The 19,474-nt window shown below is 50.6% G+C and overlaps 1 protein-coding gene across 5 annotated transcripts in view; it reads left to right on the top strand.

The window, feature by feature from the left end:
* Positions 1-18,550, top strand: part of RRBP1 (ribosome binding protein 1) — a 33,071-nt gene extending 14,521 nt beyond the window's left edge. For 2 of the 5 annotated variants that reach the window (XM_065058879.1, XM_065058880.1), the window contains exons 5-24: positions 1,167-1,319; positions 1,643-1,761; positions 2,560-2,713; positions 5,041-5,179; positions 5,523-5,710; positions 5,887-5,924; positions 8,733-8,823; positions 9,529-9,621; positions 9,989-10,081; positions 10,184-10,264; positions 10,357-10,446; positions 10,877-10,969; positions 13,101-13,172; positions 13,371-13,466; positions 14,306-14,389; positions 15,866-15,967; positions 16,833-16,916; positions 17,376-17,474; positions 17,989-18,132; positions 18,412-18,550. In XM_065058879.1, coding sequence (XP_064914951.1) covers positions 1,167-1,319; positions 1,643-1,761; positions 2,560-2,713; positions 5,041-5,179; positions 5,523-5,710; positions 5,887-5,924; positions 8,733-8,823; positions 9,529-9,621; positions 9,989-10,081; positions 10,184-10,264; positions 10,357-10,446; positions 10,877-10,969; positions 13,101-13,172; positions 13,371-13,466; positions 14,306-14,389; positions 15,866-15,967; positions 16,833-16,916; positions 17,376-17,474; positions 17,989-18,132; positions 18,412-18,450 — 2,052 coding nt within the window. In that variant the 3' untranslated portion in view covers positions 18,451-18,550. The remainder of the gene's footprint in view (positions 1-1,166; positions 1,320-1,642; positions 1,762-2,559; positions 2,714-5,040; positions 5,180-5,522; positions 5,711-5,886; positions 5,925-8,732; positions 8,824-9,528; positions 9,622-9,988; positions 10,082-10,183; positions 10,265-10,356; positions 10,447-10,876; positions 10,970-13,100; positions 13,173-13,370; positions 13,467-14,305; positions 14,390-15,865; positions 15,968-16,832; positions 16,917-17,375; positions 17,475-17,988; positions 18,133-18,411) is intronic. The other 3 variants (XM_065058883.1, XM_065058884.1, XM_065058882.1) reach the window with 2 other exon arrangements.
* The last annotated feature ends 924 nt before the right edge of the window (positions 18,551-19,474 follow it).

Consider the following 19,474-nt stretch of genomic DNA (forward strand, 5'->3'; position numbering starts at 1 on the left):
GAACAAACCCCCGCCACATTGGGCTGAATGCCTCTTGCTTTGCAGCTGGCAGGACCTGATAGTGGCAATCCTGTCCGTCTGTCTGCAGGAGAGGAGAGGAGAGGGCAAAGCCATCCTATGCACTTGGGTGCTGTGCCTGTGCAGACCACACTGGGCAGCAGCACGGCATTGCCCAGCCGGCCAACAGAGCATCCGTGCTTTGGTGTGGGGGCGGAGGGTGTTTACAGAATCACAGAATGGTTGGGGTTGGAAGGGACCTCTGGAGATCATCTAGTCCAACCCACCTGCTAAAGCAGATTCACCTAGAGTAGATTGCAGAGAATGCATCTAGGTGAGTTTTGAATGTCTCCAGAGGAGACTCCACAACCTCTCTGAGCAGCCTGTTCTAGTGCTCCGGCACCATCAAAGAAGTTTTTCTTTATGTTTAGATGGAGCCTCCTGTGTTTCAGTCTGTGCCCGTTGCCACTCATCCTGTTGCTGGGCACCACTGAAAAGAGTCTGGTCCCATCCTCTTGACATCCACCCTTGAGATATTTATAAGTGTCAATAAGATCCCCTTTCAACCTCTCCAGGTTGAACAAACCCAGCTTTCAGTCTTTCCTCATAAGAAAGATGCTTCATACCCCTAATCATCTTTATAGTTCTCTGCTGGACTCATTCCAGTAATTCCTTGTCCTTCTTAAACTGGGGAGCCCAGAACTGGACACAGTACTCCGGTTGTGGCCTCACCAAGGCAGAGTAGAGGGGGAAGATAACCTCCTTCAACCTGCTGGTCACAGTCTTTCTAATGCACCCCAGGATACCCTTGGCCTTCTTGGCTATTTTATTTATGTTACATTATGTTATGTTATTTTAATTTTACTGCTTTGCTCCAAACTTTGTGATGTTATTGATCCTGGTTGGGGGGGTGAATAAAATTCCAGGCTGTCTTACTCCTTTCTCTTAGCTGGCCCAGTGTGGAACAACAGTGGCATCCAGTGGCCACAGAGCCCAGAACAAAATGCAGGAGGAATTGTGAGTGCAAAACGGCATTGCTGGGCATGGGGGCATCATCAAAAGGGCTGAACTTTTAGGTCTTTGGAGCTAGGAGGCCACTGGTTTTGTGTCCATCTAAAGCAGGGAAGCTGGCACATTGGGGACTAAGCGGGTGACTTCTCTCCTTGAAGGAACTAGCAGCCGAGCGGGCCAAGGCTGTGGCTGTGGAGGGCAAGCTGAAGGAGCAGCTGCTGACCCGTGAGCGGGAGATTGCAGCAGTGCAGGCACGCATGCAGGCCAGCTACCAGGATCACATCAGTGAAACACAGCAGCTCCAGGGCAAGGTGAGACCCGTGTTGTGCTCCACAGCTTCTTCCTCTGTCTGCCAGGTGGCTTTTGGTGGCAAATGTGTCATTTTTTGGAGAAGATGTGGGATGTGTGAGGGGACCAGAGTTTCAGGGATGGGGGTGACCCTGTGATGCTCCTGGATTGTGGCGCCTGAAGGAGAAGAGGCACGTGTGAGCATCCTCAGGGATGTTGTATCTCTGGGAGCTGTCAGCACCCTTAGACACCCCTTGTGTTGCCTGTCACTCTTGCTCATCGTGTGGGCTTCGCAGGGAGAGCAAAGGGGCTGATGGTGGCTTTAACCCCTGTTGGGCTTCTCTAGATCCGGACTCTGCAGGAGCAGCTGGAGAATGGCCCCAACATGCAGCTGGCTCGCCTGCAGCAGGAGAACTCCATCCTGAGGGATGCCCTCAACCAGGCCACCAGCCAGATGGAGAGCAAGTAAGGCAGGGGTGGAGGGGCAGAAGCTGGGGCTGCCCTCAGCCAAACCCTGGGGGTTAGCTGTCCATGAGCTTTGGTCTTTCCTCAAGGGCCTCTACGGACACCCCAACTAGCTGGAGGTAGAGGAAAGAGCAAGGAAAAGCTTGCCAAAGGGCTTTTGAGGGGCTGGAAGGGGAAATGAGAATGTTCTTCCCCATGCCAAGGGGAAGGGCAGGAGAAACTCTTTGTGCTTTGGAGTCACCTGTGCTGATGCTAGAGCCAACAGGCAGTGGAGGTGGGGAGAGGGGACCAGAGGGGGTCACGAAAATTCTCCCCTTAGGGGAGCTCATATGCTCAAACTTCGAAGAAATGCAGCTGGCTATTTGACACAAGCGATGCTGCAGAAATCTGAGACCTGTGCAGTGCATGCACAGCATAGAGGATCTAGGTAGAATTTCACACTCCTTTTTATAGAAAGTCTGAAATGCCTGGTGATTAACAGCAGTAAAATAATTACAGGCTGGACTCCAGCTGCTTAGAGCACTTCCTCTTGTGTCTGAGAACACTGAATCTCATGTCCTCTGCTTCGTGACAAAGGAATGCCTCCTGTGATTGAAACATGGCTTTTGAAAAGTGATTTGTCAGCTCTTTCCACCCCCTCCCTGAAGGACCAGGCGTGTCCTAGAAACAGGCCAATGCAAAAATTAAGATGTTTCAAGTCCTGTATCAGGCCCACAAGAGGATGTGTTCCCCCTTAGGTAACACCAGAGATGCTTGACTGGGCTGTGGGCTAAAATAACCCTACTTCTGTTGGTGCAGGCAAAACGCTGAGCTGGCCAAGTTACGGCAAGAGTGCAACAAGCTGATGAAAGAGCTGTCTGAGAAATCAGAGGTGCTGCAGCAAGAGGAGCAGCAGAAGAAGAGCTGGGAAATAAAAGCAGTGGCCTTGGAGAAGCAGATCGAGCAGCTGCAGGTAAGTCAGGCACTCACAAACCTGGTCCCTTTGCAGAAATGAGGCAAGTGGCTAAATTGCATGGGATCCATGGACTTGGCCATAGTAAGAGTTTGGAGACAGATGGGTGTCCACAGTTGAAAAGCAGGCTGCCTTGCAGACCTCTTTGTTGCCTTCCCCCAGTTAGTTTGTCACATGCAATGCATTCTTTGTCCGGCATCACGGTCAAAGCCTAGGGAGCATGATGCCCTGGTTGAAGCCATTCTTACTCAGATGTGAATCACAGAATCATAGAATAGTTTGAGTTGGAAGACACTTTCAAAGTTCACCTAGTCCAACTCCCCTACAATAAGCAGGGACAGCTTCAACTAGATCAGGTTGCTCAGAGCCCCATCCAGCGTGGCCCTGAATGTCTCCAGGGATGGGGCATCTACCACCTCTCTGTGCCAGTGTTTCATCACCCTCCTTGTAAAAAACTTACTCATGTCTAGCCTGAATCTCCCCTCCTTTAGTTTAAAACTGTTACTCCTTGTCCTGTTGTAACAGGCCCTGCTAAAAAGCCTGTCTTCATCTTTCTTATAGGCTCCTTTTAAGTACTGAAAGGCCACAATAAGGTCTCCCTGGAGTCTTCTCTTCTCCAGGCTGAACATCCCCAACTCTCTCAGCCTGTCCTCACAGCAGAGCTGTTCCAGCCCTCTGATCATTTTTGTGGCCCCCTCTGGCCCTTCTCCAGCAGGTCCATGTCTTTCGTGTGCTGAGGGCTTCAGAGCTGGATGCAGGACTCTGGCTCAGAAGCTCACAAAGCTCGTGAGCCTGGTGTGAAGGTGTTGTGGGGGAAGCCTAGATGTGCACGCTGCTGGGTTGTACCCCAAGGCAAGAGAGGAAACCCGCTGGCCCCCCTCAGCCTGTGCTCATGCAGGCGTGGGTGCTCTCTCTCAACTGCTGTTTTTAAGCCCTTTGTTCTCCCTCCTTGCTGCAAAAGGGTAGAGCTTGTGGCTCTTCTTGCCACCAGGGTGTGGCTGGGTTTGGGGTTTTTAGAGGTGTTTAAAGGACGCCTCCCAAGCAGAACTTCTGAGCACGCTGCCGGCAGAGTAGCAGTGGTGGGTTGCCAGCGGCTGGACTCTACCCACACAGGCAGAAGCATCTTCTTGGGGGGTGGCAGCTGCTGCTGGGATTCAGCTAAGCCAGAGGCTGGGAGTGTTTCAGAGCCAGGAACTTGCACTTCTTTCCCCCAGGGCTGGCAGACCAGGTGAGAAATGTGATTTATCCCTCCTGCACGTGCTGTGGTCTCCAAATTGCTTTGGCCTGTTTACAAAGGGGCTGTGGTGGCGGGGATCTTTACGCACGTCAAAGAGGTGCTCCTAGGGCAAGGGGCATTCGATATCCTCGCTCCTCATTTTTTGGGTTCCTGAGGATAAAGATCTCTTTTTGAGGGGCTGGTTTTGGCCCCCGCTGCTTTTGCAGGTGAGGAGACTTGGGGGTGACAGGGGTGCACTGCTGGCATGAAGGCCGAAGCCGCCTTCCTGGCTCAAAACACTAGCTTCTAGGCATGCTTTTAGGAGAACTTCTCCAGGGCTCTCAGCTTGTTACACACCTTAATACTAATTAGATAAATCATACTAGTTGGAAGACTTTAAAGCCAGTGGTGTAATTAAGGTGCTAGGGAGAATTGTGCTCCACAGTAACACCTGGATCTCTGGGCTGAGGATACAGAGTTCAAATCCTCAAAGGATGGAGAAGTCCTACTTTCTTGTCAGACAGAGACAGGGCTGCTTGTTTACCTTCTTCTGTCCCCTCCATGCAAACCAATATTTCTCCACCTGCAAGGGTGCAACTTGTGCCCATAGCACTGCTGATCTGCAGCACTATCTTCCTCCTCTGCCTTCCTCCTCCAAGCGCCTGCCTTGGTCAGGCCTCTTCCTCAACACTTTCTAAGATGGAAAAAAAAAAGCCTTCCCTGGCCCAGACTGCACAGAAGATTCCTTGGAGGGTGGAAACACGTGTCTCCGTCCCATGGCAGTACCTCTCCGTGCTGGGCTGAGGCTGTGCGTTAGGACCAGGGCTTTTAAGAGGTTTTTCAGAACTTAGCTTTCTGGAGGGGAGTATGGTCGTAGTCTTGGCTCAGAACTGAGATGTTTGGGTGTTGTCTGCTTCCCACTTGAGGGCTGGCAAATGATAAAATGCCAGCACAAGGCAAGATGCTTTATGCACAGGGGGACCACATGGGGAAGGATGACTTAAACCCCCCAAAGCACAGTTTAAAAATAACATGCAACACACGGAGCTTTGCTTTGAACTGGCTGGGGTGCCTGGCATGCTACAGAAAGCCTTCTTTTCCTGCCGTGCAGGCTTCCCAAAGGGAGGTGGAGGTGACACTGCAGAAGAGGCTGGATGAAGTGAGCGACGAGCTCCGCAAAACCCAAAGCAGCTACAAAAGCCTGTTAGCAGATGCGGAAAAGGCGAAAGGACAGCAGCAGAGCATTGGTGGTGAGTACCTTGGTTTGGCACAGGGAGAGCTGTGTGGCAGACTTGAAGCCTTCAGGGCCAGGTGCTTGGTGGGAATGGCTGGGGTAGGACAAGTAGACCCAGGAACAAGTTTGGCTGCCTGGTGTCGGTGTGAGCAAGATGTGGCACTGATCCATGGTCCTTTCCTAGGATGCCACTCCAGTGCCTCTATCCTGTGCTGTCCTGCATCCCTGCCTGTGCCTCCTGAAAGTATCCATAGCCAAGGCTTCTTTGGCCAGGAGTCCTGCTTGGACAGGGCAGGGTTGGGAGTCTCCAGATTTGTTTGCAATTACCTTACTGTGTTGCTCATCCTTTCCTCCAACAGAACTGCAGGCCAAGCTGCTGAGCTCCGAAGCAGAGGTTAAAAACAAGTTGCTGGAGCTGGACAATGTGAAGGGGAAGCTGCAGGATGCCAGCTCAGAGAATATGAAACTGATGGAGAGGATCAAATCCATTGAAGCTCTGCTGGAGGCAGGCCAAATGAGGGAGGCAGAAAAAGACAGACACTTGCAGGTCTTGTTCTCATTTAATTGGGGTGGGAGATGGGGAAGGGGTTGCACCACTCAAGCAGGTGTTTGTGCACTGTGTTAACACAGTACTTGTGCTGTCTTTGCTCTGGGATGCCACAGAAAGGTCTGACCTGTGTCATGTGCCCAGGACAGGTAACAAAAGTGCTTTCTCTCTTCCAGGCAGCCAATGAAGCAGAAGTGAAGCAGCTGCGGTCAAGGTGGGTCTAGGTGCTTATGGAGGCTGCTGTGGCACCTCCAGCTCGGTGTCCCAGGTGCTAAGCCCTGTGAGTGAGTGCTCCCCACTTTCTCTGTTAGGCAGGCTTGGGGACTGCGAGGCTGGGAAGACAAGGTCGATACTGGCCAACACAGCTGTTTAAAATATTAATTGGTTCCAGTGCTGGCCCTAAATAACAGCCAATCCATCCTGAAGTGAGACTTGAATTGCTGGCAGGCACATGGAGGCTGACTGCTTCTGCAGAACAGGACATTCTGGTGGTGCTGGTGCTGGAATGTCTCTGATCCAAGTCCATGCTCAAAGCTGGGCCAGCCAGACCAGGGTTTTTGGACCTGTTTCCAGGTATCTCCAAGGATGGAGATTCACCACCTCTCTGGGTTCCCATTCCAGTGTTTGACAAAATCTCCCCCTGGTGCAGAAAGGTTTCCTGTCATCCAGCTAGGGCTTCCCGTGTCACAACTTGTGCCAGTCATGTGCTGAGCACCTCCAAGAAGGCTAGGCTCTGCACAGGGGGAGGATTTCTCAGATGTCCCCTCTGCCAGCAAGCATCCAGCGTTCCTGAATGGGCAGCTGTTCAGTTGTCCTGGCACCCCAGGAGACTTGGGTGGTTCTTGTCAAGGACCTGAACCTTCCTTGATCTGCTCAAACTGAGGCTCCCTTAAGGACGGATGGTGGGTCTGAGGGTGTGGAGGGAACCTGCAGGTGTCTGGTTGGCAGCCCTGATTTATGGTTCCTTGAGATAGTAGGATGGTGCTTTCAAAATGCAGAGTTGTGGGCTATCTCAGCCATGGACATATCAAGCCATGGACAGGAGTGTGTTGGGAGCAATTCCTGTTATGTAAGCCAGAATTTGTGGCCTTTGGATCAGGTTACTTCTTCTGGAGAGAGTCCAGCGGAGAGCTACAAAGATGATTAGGGGTCTGGAGCATCTTTCTTATGAGATAAGACTGAGAGTGCTGGGCCTGTGAGAAAGCCAAGAAAGGATCTTATTTATGCTTATAAATATTAGGTTGGTGCAAAAGTAATTGCAGTTTTGGACAGTGAATTTTAAATCATTATAACTAGGTGCAAACACATACTTATTAATCAAAATGGGAACCATTACAATCAACACATTTTTGCGAAGGAGAAGTAAGTAGCATAAAAATCTATGCTTCGGGATTCAACAAACTCTTGGAAAGCATTTTCTGCATCCTGCTGTTGTGGAATTGTTTTCCCTGCAAAAAAGTTGTCAGGTCAGGTGAATATGGTGGAGGAGGCAAAACTTGGTGGCCCAATTAGTTGCATTTTTGAAGCATTGGTTGTGCTATGTGTGGCCAGGCATTGTCGTGGAGAAGAACTGAGCCCTTTCTGTTGACCAATGCTGGCTGCAGGTGTTGCAGTTTTTGGTGCATCTCATTGATTTGCTGAGCATACTTCTCAGATGTAACGGCTTTGCTGAGATTCAGAAAGCTGCAGTGGATCAGACCGGCAGCAGAGCACCAAACACTGACCGTGACCTTTATTTGGTGCAAGTTTGGCTTTGGGAAATGCTTTGGAGGTTCTTCTCGGTCCAGCCTCTGAGCCAGTCATTATTGATCGTTGTATAAAACCCACTTTTCCTCGCACGACACAATCCAAGAAATGGTTCATTGTTGTTGCGTAGAATAAGAGAAGTCGGCACATAAAAACAACTGGATTTTTCATTTTTGGTCAGCTCATGAGGCACCCACTTATCAGGCTTTTTCTCCTTTCCAGTTTGCTTCAAATGCTGAATGACCATAGTGGTTGACATTGAGTTCTTTGGCAACTTCTCATGTAGCTGTAGGAGGATCAGCCCTGATGATTTTCCTCAGTTTGTCGTTGTCATCTTCCAATGGCCAGCCACTATGCTCTTCATCTTCAAGGCTCTCGTCTCCTTTGCAAAACTTCTTGAACCACCGCTGCACTTTACATTTATTAGCAGTTCCTGGACCAAATGCATTGTTGTTGCAAGTTGTCTCTGCTGCTTTATGACCCACTTTGAACTGGAATAAGAAAATCACTTGAATTTGCTTTTTGTCTAACATAATTTCCATAGTCTAAAATAAATATAAAATAAACAGCAAGTAATGTATTGGTACAAAACGAAACAACAAACCCAAACAAACCAAAGCAAGAAAAGCGTATTCAAATGATGTATAACATAACCACATTTATTAAAGAATGTATTCCAATATCAAATGGCAAATTTCAACAATGCAAAAACTGCCATTATCTCAAGGGTGGGTGTCAAGAGGATGAGACCAGACTCTTCTCAGTGGTGCCCAACAGTAGGATGAAGGGAAACAGGCACAGATGGAAACACAGGAGGTTCCATCTGAATATGAGGAGAAACTTTTGACTTTGAGGGTGACAGAGCACTGGAACAGGCTGCCCAGAGAGGTTGTGGAGTCTCCTTCTCTGGAGACATTCAGAACCCACCTGGATGCATTCCTGTGTGATCTGGTCTAGGTGAACCTGCTCTAGCAGTTGGGTTGGACTAGATGATCTCCAGAGGTCCCTTCCAGCCCCAGCCAGTCTGTGATTCTTGTCCTGAGTGTACAGCCAGCCAGCTACTTACTTGCTTGTTGTTGCTGATAAGCTGGTAGACAACTAGATCCCACTCCAGCATTGCCATGGCTGTGGTTTTCTGTCCTGCTCCCTGTTCCTCCTGCTGTGTTTAGATCCTGGAGCAGACTGAGATAGGAAGGGCTGCAGTCCCCATCTTGGGAGCTTGCTACCTGGGAGGGAGGTGGATGCCCAGACTCACTCCTGCATCCTGCCCTTCCAGGCTCCAGGAGAAGACGGACCAGCTCTCATCCTTGGAAAGGGAAGCCACAGAGCTACGAGAGGTGCTGGAGCAACAGAAGATGAAAAACAATGTACGTGAGTGAACCAGGCTCACCTCTTGCTGCTCACATTTTTTTCCTCCAAAGCCCACATCTCTGGGGTTTGAATGACAACCCATCATCACTGGCTGCTGATGGCTCTGTGGTGTGGCCAGAGGCTCTTCCAGCCCCCGCAGAGTACCGGGGGCATTGCCTAGTCTGCCAGGGAGCAGGATTTCCTCTGGCAGGCTGTGCAGCTGGAACCAATGGGCCACAGAAGGCAGTGGGCTGCGTGAGTGGAGATCTGCCCCCTGTCCTCCTGCAAGGTTTAGGACTTGGTAAGCCTGTCCCGGCAGGGTCAAGGCAATCCTTGAGCAGGGATTCCTCACACCTCATTGCTTCTCTTCTCCTTATCCCTCTACTACACTGTAGTTTCAGTTGTCTGGAGCTGACCTTGCAGCCCTCCACTTGGCCTGTGTCCTCTGCAGGCAGCTCTAGGCATCATGAGGGCTGCTTCTGGAGCTCCTGCCTCCATCCAGCTCTGCTTTGCTCCCCCAAGGCCACCACCTGAACAATGTGGTGTGTTGAGACACTGAGAGGATGGAGGAGAAAGGGCACATGTTGGTGACCTTTGACAAAAGTGATGGGCTGCTGTCTGTTTTCCTGAGCAGAGGCTTTGAAATCCTCTGCAGTGTCAACAATCAACTTGGCGCCCTTCAGCATGTGTGGCTTATTGCCCTCTGTGTGTGGTCTCGGCAGGACCTTCGCGAGAAGAACTGGAAAACAATGGAAGCATTGACCACGGTGGAAAAGACGTGTGATGAAAAACTGCTTGCTATCACAAAAGCAAAGGTGAGCTCAGTATTTCTCTGTAGCAGTGATGCCTCTGTTGTAGGGGAAACGTTCAACCTTACCAAGTCACCTTGCCCTGGGTTGCCTGCCTCCTTTTAGGAGCAGTGCTGACCCAACCCTCCTGCCAGCTTCTCCAAAGTTTGTCTTGATGGCCATGTACCACAGCACAGGTCATGGCTGGAGAAGTGTGAGGATGGGGGAACCAGGAGGAACATTTTGGTGGTTCTCAAAAGCAGCAGTTTTCTCTGTTAGCTGCTTTCCCTGTGCCAGCTCAGCCCTGTAGGCACAGAAGAGCAGGACCAGCATTGGTAGCCTGGCAAGCAGGCACCCAAGACCTCGATCCTATGCCAGTTTGTCCCTCTCACAGGAAGAACTGGCCCAACAACTGGATGCACTCCAGACACAAACCAAGCAGGCGCTGCTCTCTGCTCTCCCTGGCATCACCGTGTCCTCACACCAGGTGGGCATGGGCTTTCCCAGACCCTTACAGAGCTTCCATCACATGGGAAGGACAGACATCTAAGTGTCCTTTTTCTTCCTTCTGTTTTTTTTTCAAACTCAGGATTACAACACGTGGCTACAAGAGTTTAAGGAGAAGACTGCGGACATGCTAAAGCAGCAGACAGTTACAACAAAGCCCCTGGTTAGTGGAGGGGCTGGAAAGTGGAGTGGGGTAGTGCCTGAGAGGGACTCGTTTCTTTTCCTCACCTATCCACGCCTTCCCTCTCTTTTCAGGATTCAGCACTTAAGTTAAAAGAGGCAGAGGAAGCGCAAAGCACTTTACAAGCAGAATGTGAACAGTATCGAACTATCCTTGCAGAGACAGTAAGTTGCAGCCCTTTGCTGTGTATTGGTCTTCCACTAGAAGTACATCTTGAGAGGTCTTCTGACAGCCCAGGTTGCCCACAGGCTCATGGTGGGCATCCCTCAGTATGATGGGGGCTGCTGTGTGGATGAATGATTTGCCAGTGAGACAGAGGAACAGGAGAAACCTGAATTTCTAGAGCTCTTCTTCAGCCTAATTGTGTTGGAAACCTTCCTGGTGGTGGTGAGATGTGGCACAACAAGGGCTCTGATGAGCAGGGTAGTTAAGCCAGCCTAGGAACAGGAAGCTTCTAGCTGCACCTGGGGCACCTAATTCTATCACCCATACTTTGGCCCAAATCCTTGGGTATGCCAGGGCTTCCCAGCCCTGACACTGCTCAGCTTGAGACGGCTGGAGGAGGTTTGTGCTCAGCTGAGGCTTTGTCAACAGGAGGGGATGCTGCGAGACCTGCAGAAGAGCGTGGAGGAGGAGGAGCAGGTGTGGAAAGCAAAGCTCACGGTGTCTGAAGAGGAACTCCAAAAGGTGCGTGTTTTGGGGCAAACCTGGGTTTGTCACTTGTGGAACTGGACTTTTAGGAGCAGAGGGTCTGTTGGTTATAAATTGGATGGTGACCTTAACTGTCCTTGCCAACCTTGAACTCTGAAACATGGGGACTTCCTCTTCTCCTGAAATCCACCCCTCCTGTCACCAAACCAGCAGACAAGAAGCCCACCTCAAATAGGAGCTAAGCCTTTCTTCCTCCTGGATTCCACCTGTCTGCCTGGTGTGTACCCAGACTCTGCCAGTGGAGCTGGAGGAATGCTTGCAGCTGTCTGGTTCAGGCCTGGTCACTGGGAAACCGTGTCACCACATTGGTAACCCAAGCTCCGATGCTTGCAAGTTGAGCTGAGCCCTCCTGCTGGCCACTAGCTTGTTGGGAGGAGAGCACGTGCAGGGCTCTTAAACTCCTATTTTCAGAAGAACTTGGCTTGCTCTCAAAACCTGGGTTGACCTTGGCATTTGTTGAGCCTTCAGAAAGGAGCTGAGGTCCAAGCCACGTACTGCACATAATTTTGGGTCCAGCTGTCTGTCTGGCTCTGGGTACTGCTCTTCCTAGTTCAAAAGCCAGCTGGCAGCTGCCAGAGAGCTGTTGTTGCCCAGGAGTTGGGGGGGAGCGTGTTTTGTGAGCTCTCATGACTTAGCTGGAGTGTAGGACAACTTGGCCGTCCATGCCTTTTCTGCAAAGCGGACTTCTCTCCTCCCTCTTGAACACAGAACTGAGATGGTCTGGCTGCTCCCCATGCATCACGTGGGGTTTTGGAGTTAACTGGGGCTGCAGGGAGATGGGGGAGCTCTTGTACAAGAGATGTTCTGACTTCTCAGCCTGTCGCTGGTGCTGCTGAGGGCTGGTGTAGGATTGCAGGGTGATGACGTGGCTGCTGGTGAGTGCTGGCAGCAGGGTGTGCGTGATGGGATGAGCGTCTGGTGGCTAGGATAAGTCCAAGAGCAGTCCTGCCTCTCTGTGGAGAAGAGTTGAATTCCTCCTTTCCAAAAACATTCAGTAACTGTGAAGTCCTCTTCAAAAATTAGTCTGGGTTTAAATGCAAACCCTATGCTTTTTTGGATAGGTTGGCTTCTCTTAATAGCAAAGCCTATGACACCTCATTGGAAAATCTACCTTGCTGCTTCCAAACCAAAGGCACTTTCAGTAGGAAACTTTGCATGAAGGTTAGTGCCAGTTTCTCAGGTGTTGAAAGCTGACTGCAGCCAGCTGAAGTCCTGCAGGCAAAAGCTGTTACTGTGCCCCACGATTTATGGCCTGTGCTTGTTGGACTTGTCCTCCCTGGGAGGAGGAGCTCCTGCCTTACAGGCCGTGGAGCTCTACTTTGGTGTTGGGTCTCTTCTGTGCTTGGGCACAGGGTGATTGCAGCCCAGACGGCAAATTGTATCTTGGACTGCATCAAAAGGAACACGGCCAGCAGGTCAAGGAAGGTGATTCTGCCCCTCTACCCTTACTGCTCTGGTGAGACCCCACCTGGAGTCTTGTGTCCAGCTCTGGAGCCCTCAGTACAGGAAACACATGGACCAGTTGGAGAGGGACCAGAGGAGGCCACAAAAATGATCAGAGGGCTGGAACAGCTCTGCTGTGAGGACAGGCTGAGAGAGTTGGGGTTGTTCAGCCTGGAGAAGGGAAGGCTCCAGGGAGACCTTATTGTGGCCTTTCAGTACTTAAAAAAGGCCTATAAGAAAGGTGGGGACAGGCTTTTTATTATAGCAGGGCTTGTTGCAGTAGTACAAGGAGTAATGGTTTTAAACTAAAGGAGGCAAGATTGAGGCCAGACATGAGGAAGAAATTTTTTACAAGGAGGGTGGTGAAACACTGGCCCAGGTTGCCCAGAGAGGCGGTAGATGCCTCATCCCTGGAAACATTCAAGGCCAGGCTGGATGGGGCTCTGAGCAACCTGATCTAGTTGAAAATGTCCCTGCTTATTGCAGGGGGTTGGACTAGATGACCTTTGAAAGTCTCTTCCAGTCCAAACTGTTCTGTAATTCTATGAATCTGTGATTCTGTGAAGTGGGAGCAAAACACTGTCCAGTTTTTCATTGAATGAAAGATGCTTGGTGTCCATGTGAGATGCTAATCACTGGCTTTCTCTGATCTTTTCTGGATTAGTCACAACTCCAGCTGAAATCCCTTGAAGAGATAGTGGAGAAGTTGAAAGCAGATCTGCAGAGCACAGATCAGGTAATGGTTTTTGGGTGCAGGAGAAGGTGTGGGCACTACTAGGCCTCCTGGCCAGGTAGACACATCCTGTGCTTGGCCTGAGTCAGGACCCATCTGCTGACTTGCCCTGGGGAAGGCAGGCTTGGACCATGGGTTGTTTGGGATGTGCTGGACCTCAAACCATCAGTCCCTCCCTGCTTTCCCCCCTTTTTAATCCAGCTAAAGGAATACACCTCTCTTCTGGAAAGACAACTGGAAAATCACATAGAGACAGCCAGCTCCGAACGCCAAAACTACACAAAAGAAGTTGAAGCTGTAAGTGTGGCAGCTGTTATGTTCTTAAATGCTTTCTTCTTCTAAGTCTGACTTGCCACCCATCAGGCATTTGGGGAGTGCCAAGGGGTCTGCAGCTTTGCAGAGCAGAACAAAACAGATGGAGCTGTTTGCTCCAGCCTGGTTTGTAAATGTGTAGTGTCAGGAGATCCATTGGCAGGGTGATGGGATGGGGAGATCTGTATGGAGATGCTATCCACTGCTCCTTGGTGGCCTGTAGGATTTTCGTGGCTCAGGTGAGATGGAGCTGTCTCTCAGCCAACTCTGAGCATGCATCAGCAGGCAGGTTAGCAAGTGATGCCATCATGGACTCCATGAGGAGATGTTGCACCTCTCCTATGAGGACAGGCTGAGAGAGTTGGAGTTGTTCAGCCTGGAGAAGGCTTATTGTGGCCTTTCAGTACTTAAAAGGGGCCTATGAGAAAGATGGGGACAGACTTTTTAGCAGGGCCTGTTGTGATCAGACAAGGGGTAATGGTTTTAAACTAAAGGAGGGGAGATTCAGGCTAGACGTGAGGAAGAAATTTTTTATAATGAGGGTGGTGAAACAGTGGCACAGGTTGCCCAGAGAGGTGGTAGATGCCCCATCCCTGGAGACATTCAAGGCCAGGCTGGATGGGGCTCTGAGCAACCTGATCTGGTTGAAGATGTCCCTGCTTGTTGCAGGGGGTTGGACTAGATGACCTTTGAAGGTCCATTCCAACCCAAACTATTCTATGATTCTGTGATTTTGTGATCATCAAAATGCTTTCTTAGGCCAAAGAGCTCCAAACACAAGTTGCATAAATGAACTTTTTTTTCTTTCTGTTCCTCCTCAACAGTTGAGGCAGCTCTTATCACAGTCTCAGGAGCAGCTGGAGGCAGCAAAGATGGAAACACAGAAGCAAAGCAAAGAGCTGGCCCTGGTAAGGGGGGATCCCCGGAGCTGCCCTGCTGGGACCTCACTGCTCTGCCTGGGGCTGATTTGCACATCCAGCTGCAGGGCCAGCATCTTCCCTGCGGGCTCGGGGAAGGGAGGAAGGCACATCCAGTGCATGTGGAAACCCACCTGGTGATGCTGGGCACTGAACTGATACAGCTTTCAGAGTGGATGTTTGAGACCCAGAAGGAGGTTTTTATTTGCCCGCCTTTCCTCCCATGATGGGGGGTGGGAAGGAAGGGAGAGCACCAAGGCGTGCGCCTGCTGGTGTGTAGCAGAGAACTCCAGCTGCCCCAATGCTGGATGCTAGGGAGTGTCAGGAAGATGTGCCAAGGGAAGTTTAGGTTTGCTGTTAGTAAAAGGTTCTTCATCCAGAGGATGGTGGAGCTCTAGAATAAGCTCCCCAGGGAAGTAATCATAGTGCCAAGCCTGACAGTATTAATGAAGCAATTGGACAATGCCCTCAGATACATGGTGTGAATTTTGCAGTTGTTTTATGCAGGGACAGGAGTTGGACTCAATCCCTGTAGGTCCCTTGCAACTCAGGACATTGTATGATTCTGTGACTGGTTACCACAGCACTGCCCTGGGGCAGGGGTTTGGCTGCCTTAGAACATGTCTGTCCACCTCCAAATGGGAAGACTGGGGCTGTGCAGCACTGGTGAGGCCGCACCTTGAATCCTGCATTCAGTTTTGGGCCTCTCAATATAACAAAAACATTGAGGTGCTGGAGAGAGTTCAGAGAAGGGCAATGAAGCTGGTGAGTGGCCTGGAGCACAAGTCTGATGAGGAGCAGCTGAGGGAACTGGGGCTGTTCAGCCTGGAGAAAAGGAGGCTGAGGGGAGACCTTATCACTGTCTATACCTACCTGAAAGGAGGTTTTAGCATGGAGAGCGTTGGTCTCTTCTCCCAAGTAGCAAGTGATAGGACAAGAGGAAATGACATCCAGTTGCGCCAGGGGAGGTTTAGATTGGATATTAGGAAAAAATTCTTCACAGAGAGGGTTGTGAAGCAGTGCAACAGGTACCCCAGGGAAGTAGTGGAATTCACTTTCCCTGGAGGTGTTTAAAAGGTGTTTAGACAAGGCTGTTAGGGACAGGGCTTAGTCTCAGAGTTAGGTTATGGTTGGACTCAAATGATCTTGACGGTCTCTTCCAACTGAGGAGATTTTATGATTCCAATTCTGTGTTATTACCAGCCCTCTGCAGTGTCTTTTAACCCAGGTGCTGAGTGATCAAACAAGAGCAGAGGAGTCATGAGTGTGTGCTCTGCACGCCCAGGAGCTGCCCAGGTCAGGTACTACCACCCTGCCTCTAGCAGAACCTGAGGTGGTTTTCCAAACATTTCAGCTCATGTGCAAGTGGAAAAGCCAGCAAATGTTATTTGTAGGTCCTTGTGGGCCTTGTAATGGCTGTGGTGCAGGGATGTGTAACTGAGCCAGGCTTGCTGGTCCTCCTTCCAGGTCAGGCAGCAGTCAAGAGTGATGAAGAACTGTGTACAGGATGGAGAAGTGGTGGGGTTACAAGCTGACCCAAGCAATCCTGTGCCCCTCGATGTCAGGGTGGTGAGACAGCTGCCTGTGGAGGCGCTGACCCTTAACTGTGTCCCTTGTCCTGCCTCACCGTCTCTAACCACATGGCTTTGCTCAGGGCTGTTGCAGCTGTGTTGTCTCCTGTCCTGTGTGCTGGGGGAGGCCAGCCCCCTGTCCTGTCAACCATTCGTTCTGTTCCTGCTGGCAATGTGTCACCAGCCGGCTCTTGCCAGGCTGTTCCCCTTGGGATCCCTCGATCACGGCATCAGGCTGGCAGGATTTTCAGAGAAGCACACAGGGGATGCTGGAAGCCCTTGGGCCAACATTACCATGCAATAATGCCCTGTTGAGTTTGGGGCTTGGGTCTCCTGTTAGGAAGAGGGCACCCTTGAAAGAGCTGTACTGGCATCCCTTCCCAACTGGCAGAGATTAGGATTACAGAGACTCTGTAAGTCTTGCTGGTGCCAGGCTAAGGCATTAGCAGTGGCTGTTCCATTCCAGGCCAACACCTCTCACTGGTGACCGTGCTGCCACGAGCCAGGCTCTGTCTCTCTCCCTTAATCCCATTAAGTGTGGAGCTTTCTCTCGGGCACAGGGACCTGCCAGGCATGTCCTCCACTACAAGGTGACTCTTGTCCCAGGTCCCAGCTGGAGCTGCCTGAGGAGCAGGCAAAATGTGGCAACACAAAGCCAAGCCCCAAGCTGGCCATGGGCATCTTCCCAGCTTTTGTGTGGAGAGGGCATGCTGGTACCTATTGCCCATTGGTGTTCTGGGGAAAGCTTCAGTTTTCCTTCCTTTTGTCTAGCCTAGCTTTCTTTGCAATGTCCCCATTAGCTCACCTTTTAGGTATTTTTTTTACATTTTATTTTTCGGTGTTGTCTCCTTTTCTCAACACAGTTGAAAACCCAGCTGGAGCAAAATGAAACGCTGGTGGAGAAGGAGCAAGTGCTGCGGCAAAAGTTGGCACTGGAGCTGGAGGAGGTAGGTGTGGGCAAGGAGGGCACAAGGGTTTGCAAAGCCTTTATGGGTTCTCAGCTGCTAATGAAGCCCAAGAATTAATTTGAAGGATTAATTTGAAGGTTTTTCCCCATCCCAATCCACACCTCAGACATTGCCACCTTCCCTCACACATCTGAAGAACCTCTTGCAGCAGCTGTGCTGAAGCCCCATGGCATTGCTGGCCCCTCGAGTTGCAGCTCTCCCAGTCCCTCTGTGGTTTTTGGCCACTCTTCCTGGCTAGAAATGCTGTCTTCGTGGTAGAAGCTGGATCAGCAAAAGCAATGCATTGCATTTAGCTTCCAGCTGTCTGATGGTGGCTGTATAACCTGAATATTCACCAGAGGCAGACCCGCTGAAGACCAGGGGCTGTATGGGGCAGGATGCAGGAGATGCCTGCCATCATTAACTCATGTGCTAACTGAGTATGTATTGCACTTCCAGGCCCAGAGCTCAGCATGCAGTTTGCAAGCAGAGCTGGAAAAGCTGAGACTGGCTGAAAATGCAGCAGCTTCAGATGTGGAGGAGATCCAGCATCTCAAGGTGATTGGGCTGCCCCACTCTCTCATGCTTGGTGTTGAGCAAGACAACAAAAGCCATGTCCAAGCAAGACTATGGGCATGGTTTAATCATTCTTAGGGATGGTGGTCCAAGGTAGATGGTTCCCCTGCAGGTAGCTCCCTGCCTTGGGCTGGCTGTGAGCTCTGATGTGGCTGAAGGACAGCAGGGTGCAAGTCACAGCCCCTTCATCTGTGTTGTCCAAGATATGGGTGTTGCACTGAGCAAATGCTCTTGTAGGCTGGGCACTTAACGTATTGGCAAATTGTTCTGGCTTCTGTAAGGTTGTCTTTGCCCGTGGCATCTCTGTGGAACCAGAGTGAGCTGTAGCTGGTGGGGTGGCCCCTCCAGTGAGGACGGAGCTGGGTGCCCCTCTGGCTTGTGGCCACCAAGGTGGCTTGATGCAGACCTGAGGCGACCAGAGGTGTTTTGGAGGGTGGGAGGTCATCAGATGGCAAAGGGAGGCTCAGGCAGGTGCCTTCTTTTGACTCCCATGTAGGAAAGACTTGAAAAAGAAAAAAAACTAACAAGGGACCTGGGCCAGGCAGCAACCAAACTACAGGAGCTACTGAAGGTTACCCAGGACCAACTGGCCAAAGAGAAAGAAACAGTGAAGAAGTTGAAAGAACAGCTTCAGGAAACGGTATTTGTGGTGGCCATGGCCATCCCTCCCCTTGCTGATGTCAGAGGCTGTGGGGAAGCGCATCGGGTGGTGGTTTAAAACGGGAGGTGGCACTTGCTGCCAGAAACCATCTCAGTGGTTTTTGGGAAGCCCTGGGACCCCGTAGGATGGTGGTCATGATTCTCCCTGCCTAGAAGGGAAGACATGGCCCATCTGTAAAATGCTTTGCTGCTTTAGCCAACATGAGAATAAGATTTGAGACCTCGCTGATTAACCCACCTCTTGGTTTTTCTTCTTCAGGGGGAAGAGGACAGTTTGAAGGAAGGGACTTCAGTTTGACAACTCTGTGACCTAGACCTTACCATTCAACTTACCAAAATGCCTTACACATTCCTAAAAATAAAAATATATGCTGAATTTACTGTAGATAAAGATACAAGCCATTAGTGACCCAATACTGTTTTGAAACTTAAAAAGACCAGAAAAAACAAACAAAAAAAAATAACAAAAATCCCCAGCCAGTAAACACTGCAGGTGTACATTTCTAAGAAAATCTTCACACTGTTTTATACGACTGTTCGTTCCCTGGGGAGGCACTCCGTTCGCATCGAGGCGGGCACCAGGGCTTCAACCCCCTGTCACAACAGAACCCATGAATGTGTGAAAAGGGAAGGCTGTGTTTGTACACCAAACAGTGCAATTATTATTTTATATATATATTTTTTATATATATATATGTTTTTTTTTTTTTGAGTGAAAGAGACCCACTATGGAAGGAAACCTCTCTTTGATGGTTGGCTCTTGACACGTATCATTTTGCATATTTCTGGGTGTCAATGCAATTAAAATGATGTAGTGAAAAGAGCTCACCCTTGCTTTATTTTTCTGGGTACTCCTTTTAAGTGTGCAGGCCAGGCGGGGCTCTGGGCGTGACTGAAGGACCCTGCTTTGGCCAGGAGCAGATCCTTTATTGTCCCAGCTCCTTGCTGTGCTGCAAAAGCATTCCCCTCTGTTTTTTCTCCAATATAAGCAGAGGAAAGAAACTTTTCCTTCCAGCCGCTGGGGTGATCGTGCTGGGTTGCACACTGAGCTGCCCTGATGGGCCAGGCACCGGCAGTGTCACACGTGCTGGCCCAGGCAGGGTGTTGCAGCAGGACCAGCTCCTCCCCTACCGGGGGAGTCATACTGCGTGTGGGGACAGTGCATGGCGGGGTGAGCCACCCAGTAACCCCAGCCCTGGGGGGCCATCCCCCCCTGCCTGCTTAAGTCTCAGCGCTGCCCTGTAATTTTGACCCCACAGGTGCACCAAGTTGGTGGTGCTCGATTGCTGCTGGGTTCTCCAGCTCTCTGCTCCTCTGCTCTC

The sequence above is a fragment of the Columba livia genome, chromosome 3 (genome assembly GCF_036013475.1).
Source record: "Columba livia isolate bColLiv1 breed racing homer chromosome 3, bColLiv1.pat.W.v2, whole genome shotgun sequence".
NCBI classification, from domain to species: Eukaryota; Metazoa; Chordata; class Aves; order Columbiformes; family Columbidae; genus Columba; species Columba livia.